We start from the raw sequence: 17,639 nt of genomic DNA, 5'->3' as shown, positions 1-17,639 counted from the left end.
ATTACTTGCTTAAAGTCATACAACCAGGATTTGCTCCCCAGCCTTTAGCTCCAAGTTCACATTCTTTTCTGAAGTTTTACTTAGTCTCCATTCTCAACTTCAGCTGAAGATACTAAATTCTAACAGAGATGATTACAAAGTGAGTAGTATTAATTCTGGGCAATCCATAGATTTTATACTTATAGAAAACCTTTTTATTGAGTGTTGCCCCAGCCATAGTTGAACTGGCTATTTTTTTTTTGTTCAAGGAAAGAAAGAGAGTCATTGACTTCCAGTATAGCAGTATGAAAGATTCATCTTAGTTCATTGGTCCTTCTGAGTACTATGAGAAACCGATTACTACAACAGAGAGACTTGCAAGCAGATACAAGGAATGGAAGCTTGGATGAATGTCCATCAAGGAGAGAAGGGAAGATTCTAGAGAAGAATTTGGTCAGAGAGACAGTTAAGAAAGCCAACATATGAAACTTCACTTCTGCTCTCTTAAACTGGGAGAGAGAAGCCAGCGGACCCTTCTCTCCTTGATGGACAGTCCTCCAAGCTTCCATTCCTTGCATCTGCTTGCAAGTCCCTCTGTTGTAGTAATCAGTTTCTCATAGTACCTCAGCTTCCCCTGGACTTGACTTTACCTTAGAACTGATTTAGGGCAGGAGAAGGGAGCTGACTTCCCTTTTTGATCTAGGGCAATATTCTTAAAACATTAAAAGGATATGGAACTCTGACCCTGTTGATCCTTAAACTTATTTGATGTCTTGGGTTCAGAGATTTACCATCCCTTATCTGTGTTCCTGCTGTTGCCACCATCCCTTAGTGCCTTATCCAGGACTAAGGTGTTCACTCTCTCTTTTATCCTTGCTGCCACATGTTTCCTTTCTAGAGCTTAGTCAAAAGGAAAGAGTATTAAATACAGAATTGATATAGAATAGTAAGATAATTGAAAGTCTGTATTAAAGAAACCAGAAAATGATCAGTTACTGCCTGAATTCTCACATGGTTCCTCTTCAGGGCCCAAAGTGTCTTTCTTCTTTACTCCTCAAATGAGAATAACTTTTTTTAAAAAGCCAAAAATCACAATTTACCAAAATTTGGTTATTTACTGACCTGTGCTCGTTGGAATGAATTTGTGTGTTCTGCAGTTCTATAATTACATGTTCATTTTAGCCAAACAGAATTCTTGAACTGAGACAAAGAAAAGAAGACTTAATTTTTGCATAAAATATTTCTCTTTGTCACATCTCTCATTTCCTTAAGGTAGAAGAACTAGGGTATTCTGAATATCGACCAAAGGGGCAAAAAATAAATTTCTTATTTCTTTGTGGTGTGGTACCTACCTAGCATAATACATGGGAGGAGGACTGCTTTAGAGGAAAATCTCATTTGGTAATTTCCCTCCCTACATTTCCTAGTACTACTTTTTCTTTTTTTTTTAACAAGAAGAGTCTCAAGAATGAAAAGAAATATTTGTGGACACCTTAACATCTAGCTGGTATCTTATAAATTAGCATGTATCATTTGAATTTGCTGTGATTATACAGACAATAAAACTGTTACCATAATAGACTGCCCATTCCATTTATCAGACCAGGGATCTGTGTTATAGCAGAATTGATTGATTTAGTTTTGGTGGTTACTAAAGTCTATAAGGTGCATGCCTTATATTGCTGCTAATAGTTTCTGAAGAGAAGGCCATTGGTGGATCCTATTTTGGTTTTTGAATCAAGACTCCAAAATAAAGAGGTGATATAGTAAAATACATTATGCATCTTTCCCCAAGGATTGAGTACAAAGTAATATAATGTTTTGACTTAAGCTTCAATGTCTGCAAAATTAAAGTTCCCCCTCAAAGAAGTTCTTTACAAAATCCCATCATCTTCATTCTGGATCCTCATTAAAAATACAACAAGATCTCTTTTTTAAAACAAAGTAACTGCTCTGCATCCCTCCCTTCAGAGTTGTAAGTAAGCACAGTGTGGCACCTTGGTTCTTGCCAAAACTTTGGCATTATCTAAGATGACAGTTGTGGAAGAATAGAGAATATTTGCTCATCTTCACCTTCCTAGGTATGCTAGACAGACTGTTAAGTTTGCCTCATTGAAAAAGTTGTAAATGGGAATTAGTGATTTGTGGTAGTCTAGTTGAAATTGAGATCTTTATATGCCATTCCCAATTTCAAGTTCTCTTTCAAAGGGGAAACAAGGTTTATTTGAGTATAAATAAACTACAGTTTGTAGATTACATATCCTTTTTTTCACTTGCCATTTATAGAAATGAGAGGAAACTACTTAGGGAACATAGAAGGTAATTTATTTAGAAATGTCAAGTTGAAAAGTATTTTCACTATATAGAATAGTCTCCTTTTGGATATGGAATTGATTTACCAAAGAGCAAAAAATGACTTTCCATTTGTAATTTGAATTTTTCTTTTGTATTCAGTTTGCATTAGGCTGTTTTGATTTTCCAGTATTTGTTTATTGTAGAGTTGGTTGGTTTTTTTTTAATACCCTGCTAGATGTTCTTTCAGAGAATAAATGTTTGGGTTAGTGGAAGGATAGTTACAGGAAAAGGCTAGAAGAAGTAGAATGACCATAGTCTGATATAATCAAGAGTGGGACATAAGTGAAAAATGTGGCCTTGCTGCCTTGTAAAATATTTTTTACTTATTTAATATGAGTGAAGTTTGAGTTCTGAGTCTATTTGATTTTAAATCTACAAATAATATAAAAACACTTTTTCACAAAAAAAAAAAGAAAATAATAAATCTTAACATTTTTCTAGATGTGAAGTAGAAAATCGATATCAAGGAAACCCTCTCAAAGGAACATGTTATTGTAAGTATTCCTACTTTTCCGACTTATCTGGGAACAGTGTATGTGGTTCTATTGCACTTGCTTGAATGTTTATCAGATACCTCTGTTAGAAGTCTGCAGAACAGTCAACTCCAGGAGAAATCTGAGTCCTGGGGCCTTTGGGTTCTCTGCTAAGGACCTGTCTTAATAGATCCTTTTGATGATTTTCTTGACTCTAAGAAGGGTAATCACTGTCTGCTCACACTCTATCTTTTTTTTTCCTGTTTTTGTAATTCTGCATATTGATTGAACCTTCGAAGAGCAAGTTCAAAAACCAAAATAAACACAATTGAGCCCTATCAGCTCCAAGCATTCTATGGAGGGTGGTTGTATATGAGGCCCCTATAAAGTACTTTTTTTTTTCTTTAAAGAGAAATGCCACAGAACTGCAAAGCAGGAATTAGCACCTGAGTTACTAGGCCCACTTCAGGTCAGCATTTATTCTGGTCCTACTCTGAGAACAGCGCAGAGCATGTGAGTTCAGTGTGTGTTCTGCCTATGAAACAGAGTTCATATTTGAACTGCTTTTCATTTTTCACAGTTCTATCAAAAATAATTACTCATCTATTTAGAACTTTAAGTTTTGCAAATGAGAAGCTTGATGAGTGTTTTTAAATTATGCAAAGTCTCCATTGTTACTTTTCAAAATTGAAATATGGAAATATTTCTGATGAAAATGAAGCACTAAATAACAATTATACCTGAGAAAATAGTTCATGATTTCATGCCAGTTCTGGAATATATTTCCTTGACCTCCTGTTTTAAATAGTGATTTATCAAAGTAATCCACGTATTTCAACAAGAGTTCTACAAACCAAAAGGCAGAACTTTTTATTTACTTTTTATTTTTTTTAAACATTTTTCCATGTTTACATGATACATTTCCTTTCCCTCTCCTCTTCCTTCTCACCTCCCGGAGCCAACAAGCAAATCCACTGGGTTATACAAATGTTTTAACTTGATAACTATTTTCATATTATTCATTTTTGCAACAGAGCAATAAAAGGCAGAACTTAAGATGGAGAAATGGCCTTTGGTCTCACATAGCATTATCTAAGTGGGAGATGAAGGCAGAAATCCTTTAGAAATTTAGAGGGGTTTAGTCCATGGCATCCAGAATGCTCAAGTGAAAATAAGGAATCAGGAATCAGTTTTAAGGGATCAACATGAGGGACAGACCTTATATAAATTGAAAACCAAGGTCACAAAACAGAGCAAGGGACCAGTTGAGTAAGGAGGGTGGTAGGTGGTAATAATAGGACAACAAAGCCCTTTTTAATAGGGCCTCTGTCCAGTAGCCTAATCTTTGGGTGGGGATGAACTGAAGAATTCTTTCTGACTATTGAGCCTCAGGAATGAGCTGAACAAATAACAGTAACCAGCCTGTATGATAATATTGCCACTATTATATAAGGGTCATTTTGCCTACATTGTTTCCCATTAAACACTAGCAGATTGACTTTCAAATTTGTTGCTTGCTGGGTTTCTTTGTTTCTAAAACTGAATAATTTTTTTCCCCTGCAGATACACTTCTTATTGACTATCAGTTCACCTTTAGTCTATCCCAAGAGGATGACCGTTATTACACAGCTATCAATTTTGTGGCTACACCTGAGGAAGTATGATCAAAATGACCTAATGTCTCTCTTTTGTGATGATTCTTGTTTGTTTGTATGAGGTTAATAGCAGAGGCAGTGCTATGGTTTTCTTAGTTTAGGAAATATAGTCCAGTCATCAACTGGAATCTTTTTATTTTTTTAATGCTTTCTTGGGCCATAATGTATATTTTATGGAGCAATAAGTCATTAATATCTTTATGGCAGGGAAATGGAATTTTATTTTGAATTTGTAGCTCAGCATAAAGAAATCACCTGGGAATTACCCTTCCTTGTCAACACTTGCTTTTCTCAAAAGTTTTGGGTTTCTCATGAGATACTAGTAAAATGTGAATTCACCTGTAATTGGGAAAGTTTACAGTAATGAAATTTAATTGTGGCTTTCATGTAAAACTTCAGAATTGTTCTGATACCACATTGTAACATGACCTTCTCTTTTCAATCAGCAAAACAGGGACTTGGATATGTTTATCAATGCCTCAAAAAACTTCAACCTCAACATTACTTGGGCAACAAGCTTTGCAGGTAAGTAAAACTCTTTGTCACCACAAAAGACTAGAACGTGTTTGGCTTTAGATCCTGACATTGTGTTACATCTAGTCTTCTATTCCTGTGCCCAGTTGCAAAGTTATTTTGAAGGTTGGAAAATGATAAACTAAAAAGAATAAAGATAGAAGAGGAGGCAAGTAGGTGGCTCAGTGGATAAAGAGCCAAGCCTAGAGATGGGAGGTCCTAGGTTAAAATCTGGCTTCAGACACTTCCTAGCTGTGTGACCGTGGGCAAGTCACTTAACCCCCATTGCTTAGCCCTTACTGCTTGTCTGCTGCCCTAGAATCAGTACACAGTATTGATGCTTAAGAAGGAAGGTAAGGATTTAAAAAAAAAAAGATAGAAGAGATAGTGTGCTGGAAAGAGTATCAGAGTTAGGAGTTGGTACCCCAAGTTTAATTCCTGGTTTTCCCACTTATTTTGTGACCAGAGGTAAATTACCATTTTTGAGCCTCAGTTCTCTCATCTGTAAAACAGACAGGCTAATTAATCTGTCTCACAGGGTTGTTATAAGGAAAGTGCTTTGCAAGCCTTAAGTCAATATAGAAATAACTGCAACTATTGGACTGAAAAATTAGCATAACTTCCCCTTTCCCATACTCCTGCTCAATGGACCTTTCCATTCCAAATTCTCTGGAGCCTGAGATTTTCCCCCTGAATTAGACTCCCATAATGTTGGTACTTGGGTTGAGAGGCTGAGCTGATGACTTATTTGCAAACACCATAAACTGCTTTGTAAATATTTAAGCAGTTGGATCCAAGACTGTATATATAGTACAATCTGATCGTGTATTAATGGTTCTCAATTTTGCTTGAGAGAATGAGGCTTATATGTTCAGGCAAGATGGAGATGGAATGATTCTAAAGACAAGAAAGTCAGATGGGTCAGCTTTATAGTGATTCCCTGGTTGAGGGGTGGGAGTGGTGGATCAAGTTCCAACAAAAGATAAGAAAAGATTGGTTCTGCATATAACAAAGGCTGGTTTATCTTTTCATAGCAAGGGGGAATATGAGTTTTTTGCACAGAAAAATATATGTGAACTTAAAGGCTTGAGCCCACATCATTAATGGAATGACTGTAGACAAAGCTTCTATTGCACACTGCTGGTATCTATGTAATCATTTATGGCTGTCCCATGCAGTCATAACTATCCAATGCTTGCTCATATCCTTACAGAAGATTGTGTAGGAGTTCTGGAGAGCTTAGTGGGTAATAGATAAGTGCTTATGAGGAAAGTTATGAGCAGTTGGACTTGTTTATCCTTAAGGATAAACTGCAGTGATTTCAAGGCTTGAAGATTCAATATTTACCATTCAAAGGACAGGAATTATCACTCCAAAGCAATGGTGATGCAGTAAAAAAGAATATTGGATTAAATGATCAGAAGTCCTGGGTTCCCAATCTGGCTCTGCTTATTATGAGATAAATCGCTTATCTTTTCTGAGTCTTTGCATTATTATCTCTAGAGTAGCAATAATAACATCCACTAGTACATTCTTCTAAGAATTCTTGTGAGGATGATATATATAAAGCACTTTGTCACCTTTAAAGGGCTATCTAGTCTTTAGGAACAAAACCTAAGAGTCAATATTGGAGAAATCCACATTCAAAATAACTGCAAAATGCATAGTCTTTAGGTATCATTCTGCCTAAACACACTTAGTATCTATATAGAGTAAATTACAGAATTCTGTTTAAAGAAGAACATGGAGGACTATTCAGTGTTTGCGACTGTGCCATGCCAATAAAATAAAAACAACAATATTACCAAAGTTAATTTACAAATTTGTGTTATATTGATCAAACTACCAAATAGATACTTCTACAGAATCAGAAAAAATAATAACAAAATTTATTTAAAGGAACAAAATAACCTTAGAATAGTTAGAAAAATAAATTTTAAAAGATAAAAATGAAAAAGAGATAATACTTTCAGACCTCAAACTACATTATAAAAAAGAATCATTAAAATCATTAGTATTGGTTAAAATAGAACTATAAATCAGCTTAAACCAGAGAAGAATGAATCTGAAATAATCAAATCCACTAATCCAGTGTTAAATAAATATAAATCACCTAGGAAACAATTATTTATAAGAACTACTGGGAAAATCAGAAAACTATCCAAAAGAAATCAGACTTAGACACACACTTTACATGATATTCTACAATAAATTCAAAATGGTTACATGGCCTAATATTAAAGACCACACTATAAAAAATTAGAATAATAGCAGATTTGACCTCTTTCACAGGTATGAGTTAGAGGATGAGATTTTGATCAAACAAGGAATAGACAGAAATGCTCATGAAAGATAAATGACACTTGATTAAATGAATTTTTAAATCTTTTGCACCAACAAAATTAGTGCATCCAGTATAAAAAGAGAAATGATCAACTAGGGGAAAAAACTCTTTGTATTAGGTATCCTTGCTATAATGGATATCAGAAATTTATAATCCAGAAGTCTCAACGGACAAGTGTTAAAAGTACTTAAGGAGAATTACAAACTATTAACCTCATGAGGACAGACTCCAAATCACTAATAAGAAGAAAAATGCACATAAAAACCACCCTGAGGTTTCACCTCATACCCTGCCAATCAGCAGAGATGATAAAAAATGAGAATGGCTAGTGTTGGAAGGGTTTGGAAAGTCACACTGTTGGGTTATGGGTGAAGCTGTGAATTTATCCAACTGTTTTGGAGAACAATTTGGAATTATGTAGATAAAATAACTAAAATGTTCATATCTTTTAACCAGAGATCCCACTGTTTAAGCATATATACGACAAGGAGGTTAAAGACAAAAAAGAAAGCCTCACATACACTAAAATATCAAGAGCAGGACTTTTTGTGATAGCAAAGATCTTGAAATAAGGTATTGATTGAATCAGGAATGGCAAAGCAAATTATGACCCAAATTATGAGCACATTATGAATACAGAGAGACATGAAAGACATGAATTCATACAAAGTGAGATAAACAGAACCAGGAAAATAGTCTAAAGCATGTAAATTTTAAAAATCCAATCGAAAACAAATATTGCAGAATTATAAAGAACAAACTGGCAAAAGGTAATATGAAAAGATTCCAACCAAGCATTCACAGAGGTGGAAGGTTCATAGCTGTAGAGTATTACAAGAGTGTCAGATTTTTTGATACATTTATTGGCTTTCTTGAATTCTTTCTCTTCCTTTTTTTTTCTTTTCATTTTTGTTTTATGAGATGGTTCTCTACTAGGGAAGAGAGTAAGAATACAAGGGGAAATGTAGACAACGTAGACACGAAAAAGCAATAAAGTACTGAAGCCAGCTTTTAAGTTCACAGTCTTCTGTAAAATGAGAGATTTTATAAGATGATTTCTGAGGCCCCTTCAAACACTTTTGTTTCTTAAAAGGGTTTAATTCCTGGAGGAGTTAGTTAAAATTTGTGAAGGGGCTCTTGGAAAGAGTTTCATCAGCATGTAAAGATTTAGTCATACTTTTTGCCTGTAAACAGAAGACTAGATTAGGTGATACTTCAAGCACCTTCCTAGCCCCCTCTGTGCTCTTCACAATTGTCATTTATTTTGAAGTATAGAGATGGACTCAGGGACCTAGTATACATGCTTTAAGGTTTGTTTGTTTTTCTAGACAGTTGAGAGCAAAATAAGTTGAATGTAGAAAATGTGACTTGAAATATTGCAAAAAATAGTAATGAGGTTGCAATTTAATAGTATTTTGAAAAACTGTTCATTCTTTATTTCTGTGGTAAATAATATATAAGCATGTCTTAGCCTGAAAGAAATATATATTGTCATATTGCCACAAAACCCTTTGTTCTTTTGGCTATTTTTCTATAATTAGGGAAAAGTAGGAAATCTTTACATATGAAGGTAATCTATGGTATATTAATAGCCTACAAATGTACTAATTCTCTTTTTCTCATTCCAACAGCTGGGACACAAGCTGGAGAAGAGATGCCTGTTGTTTCAAAAACCAACGTTAAAGAGTACAAAGATAGCTTCTCCAATGAGAAATTTGATTTCCGTAGTCACCCAAATATCACTTTCTTTGTTTATGTCAGCAATTTTACCTGGCCAATCAAAATTCAGGTAACATTTACCTCTTATCATTAAGTTAAATTTAACTAATTTGGAATTCATGATGGTGTAATTTTGGGAGAGTTTGATTTATTTTTGTAATGTTTGTGGGGAAAAATGTATTCTGGGCAAATAGTTTAACAAAAAGCAAAGAGGGGTAGATTACAGCCATATAGAGTGACCTATTTTTAATTGATTTATAGATCTTGATCTGGTACATAACATTACCATGTCAGTTGCACAGATATTAATAACAGATTCCAAATGCCCTATTCATGTTAACCTAGTATAGGTATTAACTAAAAGTAGTTAATTTTTAAAAATAGTATAATTCAGACTAGATTTACCATCCATTTTGTAATAATAAAGTTGTGACCTATTTAAACACACTAAAGGAAATGGCATTTTTATAATCCTCCTCTGCCTACATTGGTTCTCTGCTGACTAGAATTTTAAGTGGGTGATATATTATTTAACCATTTTAATCAAAAACAGTGGCATAGATTCTATTTTTCTCTCTCATATTAATTTTATTTTTCTTTGAGCAAAAAGGACCTAAAATGGTCTCTTTATAGTGTTATCTGCAAATTCTGTGGTGCATAGTACCTATCACATATTATATGCTTAAAGATTGTTTGTGGAATAGAATTAAATTACTTCTTTTAGATCCCTTGGTAGAAAAAGAATGAGATTGGATGAGATGACATTTCTTAGAATTATTGTATGATAGCTTAGTGGATAAGAGAACCAGGCCCAAAGACAGGAGGGCCTGGGTTCAAATTTGGCCTCAGATACTACCTAGCTGAATGACCCTGAGCAAGTCACTTAACTCCAATTGTCTAGCCTTTGCCACTCTTCTACCTTGGAACCAATACTTAGTATCAATTCTAAGATAGAAGGTGAAGGTTGAAAAAAGGATTATTGAATAGAGAGTAACCAGTTGTAGTAGATCTTTAGAGAAGAATTTCTGACAGAGATGATAATATTGTATGTATCATCAACCCCCCACCCCAAAAGGATTTTTGTGATATTTTGAATAATTTATGATTTCCTTGGTATAGCTGGTCTGTACAATTTGATATTGCTTAAAATTTTTAATTAGTTGACAGCCGCTCCCATAATGATGAACTTCTAATGATAATGAAGACAACTGGTGCACAGATGACAGACCTACAGTCCATCCTTTAGACCCATTCCCAAAAGCTTTCCAAGCATAGTCAGACCTGAGAGTGCTTGGACTCTGCATGGAATCCAGAGTCTGACTTTAACCCTCTATAGCCTGTTTAAGTATAAGGCTATAGTGGAGGGTAGCAAAAGGGGACATTTGCCCAGTTTGACAGACAGTAAGCACTTAGTGTAAGAAGGAGGCAGCATGGTTTAATAGGCAGTGCACTACCACTACACTTGGAGACAGAGATTTTAGTCTGAAACCACCTCTTCACCTGGTGAAGAGTTGACTTAGGACTTGGCGATTTTTGATTGGCCTGGCTTTTTTTCTTTTATTACTTAAAGTTGTGCAAGAGGAATAAATATTTGAGACACAAAGAGTTTGAGTGCAACAAAGGAAATTAATAAATGTTGGAGGGGATGTGGCAAAATTGGGACACTAATGCATTGCTGGTGGAGTTGTGAATCGATCCAACCGTTCTGGAGGGCAATTTGGAACTATGCCCAAAGGGCGATAAAAGACTGTCTGCCCTTTGATCCAGCCATAGCACTGCTGGGTTTGTACTCCAAAGAGATAATAAGGAAAAAGACTTGTACAAGAATATTCATAGCTTCACTTTTTGTGGTGGCAAAAAATTGGAAAATGAGGAATTGGAAAATGAGGGGATGCCTTCAATTGGGGAATGGCTGAACAAATTGTGTTATCTGTTGGTGATGGAATACTATTGTGCTCAAAGGAATAATAAACTGGAGGAATTCCATGTGAACTGGAATGACCCCCAGAAACTGATGCAGAGTGAAAGGAGCAGAACCAGGAGAACATTGTACACAGAGACTGATACACTGTGCTACAATCAAATGTAATGGATTTCTCTACTAGCAGCAATGCAGTGATCCAGGACAATTCTGAGGGACTTATGAGAAAGAACACTATCCTCATCCAAAGAAAGAACTGTGGGAATAGAAACACAGAATTAAAACAACTGCTTGATCACATGGGTCGATGGGGATATGATTGGGGATGTAGATTCTAAACGATCACCCTAGTGCAAATATCAATAATATGGAAATAGGTCTTGATCAATGACACATGTAAAACCCAGTGGAATTGCATGTCAGCTATGAGGGGCAGGGGAGGAGAGGGAAAGAACATGAGTTATGTAACCATGGAAAAATATTCTAAATTAATTAAATAAAAATTTTCAATTAAAAACAAACAAATTATCCAAGTGCCATGATGAAGCTCCTCCCTGACCTGCACAAAGCTTAACATTTTTTTTATGCTCTTTGAAGAATAGAAGATGAAATGGGGGTAGTAGAGAAGATAAAAGAAGGTATACAAAATTGGAAGAGAAAATGAGTGTATATATACATATATATATTTATATATAACATATATAAATATATAAAATTGAGTTAGTGACCCAGTGTCTTGTACTTGACCCAGTACTTGAAGCATTCTGGAAACAAGAAACATTGTAACAGATATCTTTATTACTGTTGTAAATTGAATGAGTGCTTTTCTGTTGTTCTGCCTGGAGAAAGTAAGATTTCTCATAAGAGAAAATTTTCAGTCCCTTAAAGTAGTGACATCTAGTATACCTACCAGTTGTGGTAACATAATGGTCTGTAGAAGTGCAACAAAATTTCATAAGCCTAGAGACCTATTTTTTCCATCCTGTCTTTTTGTACTTCTAGAGCTCAAAGGTCATTATTCTGGAAATCAAGAAGAGGTAATCCTAATAGTCTGTCAGTCCATAGCTGTTTCTTAAGTGCTGGCTATATCTGGTGGTAAGCACTGGAAATACAGTAACAAAAATGAACAGGTCTTTGCCCTCAGAGAGCTCATATTCTATCAGGAAGACAAAGATCATCTAGACCTCTATTCTTTTTTTTTTTTTAAACCTGTGTATTGGTTTAATACTGTGTATTGGCTCCAAGGCAGAAGAGTGGCAAGGGTTAGGCAATGGGGGTCAAGTGACTTGCCCAGGGTCACACAGCTGGGAAGTGTCTGAGGCCAGATTTGAACCTAGGACCTCCCGTCTCTAGGTCTGGTCCTCAATCCACTGAGCTACCCAGCTGCCCCCATAGTCCTCTATTCTTGGAGAGAGTTTAAAAGTTAAAAAACTTGACAGAGAAGATACAGCCACTAGCAAGCTTAACTTTGAGGATTAGGACAATGGCATAGACAATTCCCATGATTCACTCTCTAAATTTAACTGAGGCCTAACTAGTTAGGTACCCTTGAAGCTGAACAGATCTTTTGGCAGTTGTGATGCAACAAAACTAATGTAAGGTTTCTAGGAGAGCCTGAGATGTAGATATAACATTGTATCCTTTAGGACACAAATCTTCCTTTGGTAACTAAAACAATCTGTCTAACCTGTATAATCTCAGAGCAGATTAAGATTATTCCTTATCTCTGTTTAAGGACTCGTGCCTACAGTACTAGCTGTTCAGGTTCAGGTATTTGGCATTTTGATGAATGAAAGTGCCAATGGCATTATCATTTCAAGGTCTCAACTTTTTTTTTTGTCATTTCCTTTGTGGAAGAAGAAATATACCAACCCAAGGACTTAATCACATCTATTAGCCACAGCCAAAGGATGACTAGCTGTTTTTGTTTCATTTCTCATGGCTTGCAAAGTGACCTTGTATAACCTTTTCACTCTCTTCAATTCGGTTCAAATTCTTGTCAATACAGGATGAGTTGTCCATGATTCAACTTATTTTTTGGTGTTGTGCAAATATGTTAGGGCGAGTGACAGGCTTCTACTGTGCTATTAAATGGGAAGATCTCACCACTTGATTGATGGTAAGGTGAACCTGGTACACTTTCTTACAGTGGATTCTGGGGAAGTTTTACCATGATGGGCACAAATCTAGCCAAATAAGGGGACAAGAAGAAGACAATACAAATTGAGTTAGGAAAAGACTTATTCCAGAGATTTGTAGCAAAGTGACTAAATTGATAACTCCACCAAAGGGAGAAATGTATAAATCAAATTAGGCATGATCTTTTTAATATGAACTTACAAATTATAGTAAGAAAGAATGAGGAATGGAGAAGTTAATGAGGAAAATTTCCCAATTAGAAGAGGCATGCAAGGAAGAACTTTTATAGTAGAAGAGAAATGGAGAGGTGGCAGACATTGCTTAAACCTCACTCATCAGAATTGGTTCAAAAATGAAAGAATGCATATACATACTTAGTTGTATATAGAACAGAGAAAAAGGGGAGGTAATAATAAAGAGATGGCAAGTTAAGGGAAGTAGTGGTTAGAAGCAAAATGGACTTTTGAAGAGAGACAAGATAAAAAGAGAGAAGAGAAAAAATGGAATGGAGGGAAATACATAGTAATCGTATTATGAATGTGAATGGAATGAAATCACCCATAAAATCGAATTTTTTTTTCAATTTGAATGCTTTTTTAATTAACTAGTCTGGGCACTACAACACAAACTGGTTCTCTCTCAGAGAGAGAGAGAGAGAGAGAGAGAGAGAGAGAGAGAGAAAGAGAGAGGCTCTTTTAAGGCACTTGAGAAGAAAAGCAAGTGGATGGCATTCTGCTGCTCCTGTGTGCCATGCCCAAATCAGTATCACAAACCAAAACAATTCAGTCTAAACAGTACAGAACATTTTGAGCCTGCCCTCTGGAGAAAGTAGGGTCGGAGAAAAACCTAAGGCACCTGCCACCACCCATACAGCGATGAGTGAGGCTACCCCAGGTGGTGGGACCAGACAGCTTATGAGCAGCCAGCTGAGCAAGGTGGAGGTTCTGCATGGGTCAAACCTCAACTCTCCGTGGGCAGAACTCTACTCTATCTTAATCTTTTGATAACTAACATGAATCGAAAGGAAAAACAATCTAAAAAGAAGAGAAGCAACCCCAAACCTTATCCAAGCATTTCCCACAAATCATGGCAATGCAAGCTAGAGCATCAGACAGTGCATAAAATGCAGTGGCAGTGTCTGGCTCTCTGATATGTAACGAAGCAGATAGCAAAATGGGTTAGAAACCAGAATCCAGCAATGTATTATTGTTTACAAGCTACACACTTGAAGTCCTCTTTGACCTCTTCCGGAATCTGTGTCAAAATCATATTTTTCTTTTGGATTTTGCATGTGTTAGCTTTGCTTTCACTGTCCCCAGCTGTGTCTGTGCCTTGCTTTTTATTTCCATAAAAATTCTCTGTAGTTAGGTTTTTTTTTGTTGTTGTTGTCTGCTCATTTTTCCAACCTTTTTTATAGATAATCACTGTTCTCTAGGAAGTTAGGGTACCCTCTTAAGCTTCAGTCCTTCTTTGATGCTACCCCTGGGTTTGTTTCTGGGTGTCTGCCAGTTTCAGTTCTTCCAAGATGGTATGATGGCCTGTAGGCTGGGAGCTCTGAGAGCCATTCCCACTGCTGATTCAATTTAACCCTTGAGACTGCTGATGGCTGAAATTATCACCTCAGACTTGGGTGGAGGCTTTAGGTCTCACTGTGGGCTCAATCAGATCAGGGACAGCTCATATTCTATCCTCAGGTTTGGTTGAAGCTTTTGATCTCACTCAGGGTTTGATCAGGTCATGCACCCAGCAGATTCTCCTGCCCTTGAGCCTTTGATGAGAGGCTCAGGGGGCCCAGCTTTGTGGCTACCGATTACCCCAAACTGGAATCTGTGTTCTTGCCACAGGCCCTAGCTGAAGCTCCTGACTGCTGTGGGTCCACATAGATCAGACTGCTTCAGCACAGACTGCCCTGGGCTGGAATTCTTGCCCCTACTACTGGTTTGCTTAGAACCGCAAGGGGTGTGCATCTGCCCAGGTAGGGTCTTGGTGTCTGGATGTTGCCTTGGGCTCAGGTTCAGAACCTGGCACAGCAGATGTGGGGTGTGAGGTTGTGGCTTGCTCTTGGTTTCTTCCTTACTCCTTTCTGTAGCCTCCTGTTGTCTGTGCTTCCCTCTCACCCCAATGACCCAGATGTTCTCTGCCTACCTTTTAGTTTGAAAGCTACTTCACTCTGTATCCTTGTAGGGTTTTTTCCCTCCAGCATTCATTTTATGGTGTTGTGTTAGGATTGATTGGAGGGGATTCTCATGGTGGTTTCAAGCTTCCCTACTTCTACTCCACCATCTTGGCTCCAGAACTGGAAGTCACAAACTACACACTTGAAATGGAAAAACAGTTAAAATAAAGGGCTAGAGCAGAATCTAATGTTTTATCTGAAGTTTAAAAAACATAAGGAAGCAAAGCCATCATGTCTCAGACAAAGCAATAGCTAAAATAGACCTAACTATTGAGAGAGAACCAGGGAAATTACATTTCAATTCCACATTGACACTAAAAAGTACCATAATGTAATATCAAAAAAATTTTACAGCAAGTTTCTCTGATGGTGGCCTCATTTCTTAAGTATATACTGAGTATAGAACTAAGACAGACTTACAAAAATAAGAGCCATTCTCCAATTGATAAAGCCAAAGGATTTAAACAGGCAGCTTTCAAAAGTAAGCTAAGCAATCTATGGATGTGAAAAAATGCTGTAAATCACTATTGATTAGATAAATGAAGCTAGATAAATAGCTCTGGGGTACCACTGTTGGTGGAGTAGTAAACCGATCCAGCTATTCTGGAGAGCAATTTGGAACTATACCCAATGGGCTCTCAAACTATGCATACCCTTTGACCCAGCAGTATCACTACTAGATCTGTATCCTAAAGAGGCATTTAGATTTGTTGTGTGTTAAGGAAACCCCTGGCAAGTGTAAAGGAGCACTGTGGCAGGAAGGTGGAGCTGCCAGTTTGTGGAGATGCCTTTGGAGTTAAAGAAGAAAGAGAAAAGTAGCAGATACCTCAAGTTAGATCAGGTGGAGAATTGATGTTTCACATAAGAAAGTTAAAGACATGCCAGAAAAGTAAATCTGGTTGTAGGACAAGGGATGGGACTAAAGAATGTTGTAAAATATCCTGCTGATAGTTTGAATTATAACTTGCAAATTAACTTTGATAGTCCAATAGGACCTCATTTTATGTGACCAGCACATTCTAGACCCTTCAGCCAAGTTAAAAATCATGCATAGTAGTGAACCCCATTATTTAATAAATATTTCTTATACAAACAGACCAAACACTTTATGACTTTTTTAGGCTTATCAGAGTTACCAGCATCACTACTCTTGTATTTTGGGGCTATTATTAATAATAACTAAAAAGTGTGAATGAAACAAAGAGAAGCATTGCTTGACACAACTTGTTACAAAGACTTGGGACAAGGATTGATATGGGAGCTAATGTTTGGCACAAAACAATGTAGTAACTTACCCTAACGCTTCTCAGAATGGGAATGAATGTGATTGGGTGAACTGCTGTGAGAGAGAAAATGGCATGGATTTAGTGCATAATCAAAAATTTTTATTTTGTATATTTTTCTGCCTTTTTTTATTGCTAATTATATATACTGAATTTTCATATTTTGAGTTTGTGTAAAACAAGGTCCTACTGTATAATTGTTTTTATTATATTAGCACAGCCATAAGCACTAAATAGTCTTCCAGCTTTTTAGTTATTCTTTATTTCTTTAAGGAACACTTTATAATTGAATCTCTATAGATAGTATGCGTGCTTTCCCAGACTGATCCCCCAGTTCCTTTGAATGGAATTTCCATTTATCTTGGATTTTGTTCTTTATTACATAGTAATACTATTGACTTTTATAGGTTTATTTATTTACCTGCAACTTTGCTGGAGCTATTGTCTTAGTATCTTTCTTGGTTTCCTAGCATTTTTTAATTAAGCTGCCATGTCATCATCAAACATGGATCATTTTAAATACTCTTTTCATATCTTTACACATTTAATTTTTCTTATCATTACTACCACTTGCATTTCTAGAATTGTATTAAATAATAATGGGGAGAATTGGTATCCTTGCTTTGCACCTATATTTATTGGGATAGTGAGTATATGCCCATTGTGAAAGATGCTTGCTTTTGATTTTAGATATTTTTTATGATTACAAAGATCCTTTTATGACTGTACTTCATATTTTTTTTGCATAAATGAATATTGTACTTTGTCAAAAGTTTTCTTTTTATATCAAAACAAAAGTGTAGTTTGGGGTGTTTTTGTTTTTAATGTGATTAATTACATTGGTTATGTTTGCAATGTTGAACCATGTTTGCATTCCTAGTATAAATCTAACTTGTGATTGACGTTTTGAGTGAATTACTATAGTGCATTTCACAGCATTTTATTTTAAAATGTTGAATTGATATTTATAAATGATGTTGGCCTATCATTCTTTGCTTTATCCTCTGTGGTTTAGGTATTAGGACCATATTCAAAAACGTCTGATATAGTGCTTTTTTTTTATCTTTGAAAATTAGTGTAGT

At 36.1% G+C, this 17,639-nt stretch overlaps 1 protein-coding gene across 6 annotated transcripts in view; it reads left to right on the top strand.

Annotated features, from left to right (window-relative positions):
- Positions 1-17,639, top strand: part of ATRN (attractin) — a 230,099-nt gene that overhangs the window by 121,102 nt on the left and 91,358 nt on the right. For 5 of the 6 annotated variants that reach the window (XR_008912798.1, XM_056802271.1, XM_056802270.1 and 2 more), the window contains exons 21-24: positions 2,776-2,828; positions 4,371-4,465; positions 4,909-4,987; positions 8,951-9,108. Coding sequence is in view for 5 of the 6 variants with exons in the window: in XM_056802271.1 (XP_056658249.1) it covers positions 2,776-2,828; positions 4,371-4,465; positions 4,909-4,987; positions 8,951-9,108 (385 nt within the window). In the remaining variant the exon portion in view is untranslated. Of the gene's footprint in view, positions 1-2,775; positions 2,829-4,370; positions 4,466-4,908; positions 4,988-8,950; positions 9,109-11,000; positions 11,544-17,639 lie in introns of those variants that run through there. The other variant, XM_056802274.1, reaches the window with a different exon arrangement.

Source organism: Monodelphis domestica, chromosome 6 (genome assembly GCF_027887165.1).
Source record: "Monodelphis domestica isolate mMonDom1 chromosome 6, mMonDom1.pri, whole genome shotgun sequence".
In the NCBI taxonomy this organism is placed as follows: Eukaryota; Metazoa; Chordata; class Mammalia; order Didelphimorphia; family Didelphidae; genus Monodelphis; species Monodelphis domestica.
Note: the sequence above shows the minus strand (reverse complement) of the source record. Positions and strands in the feature narration are given on the sequence as shown.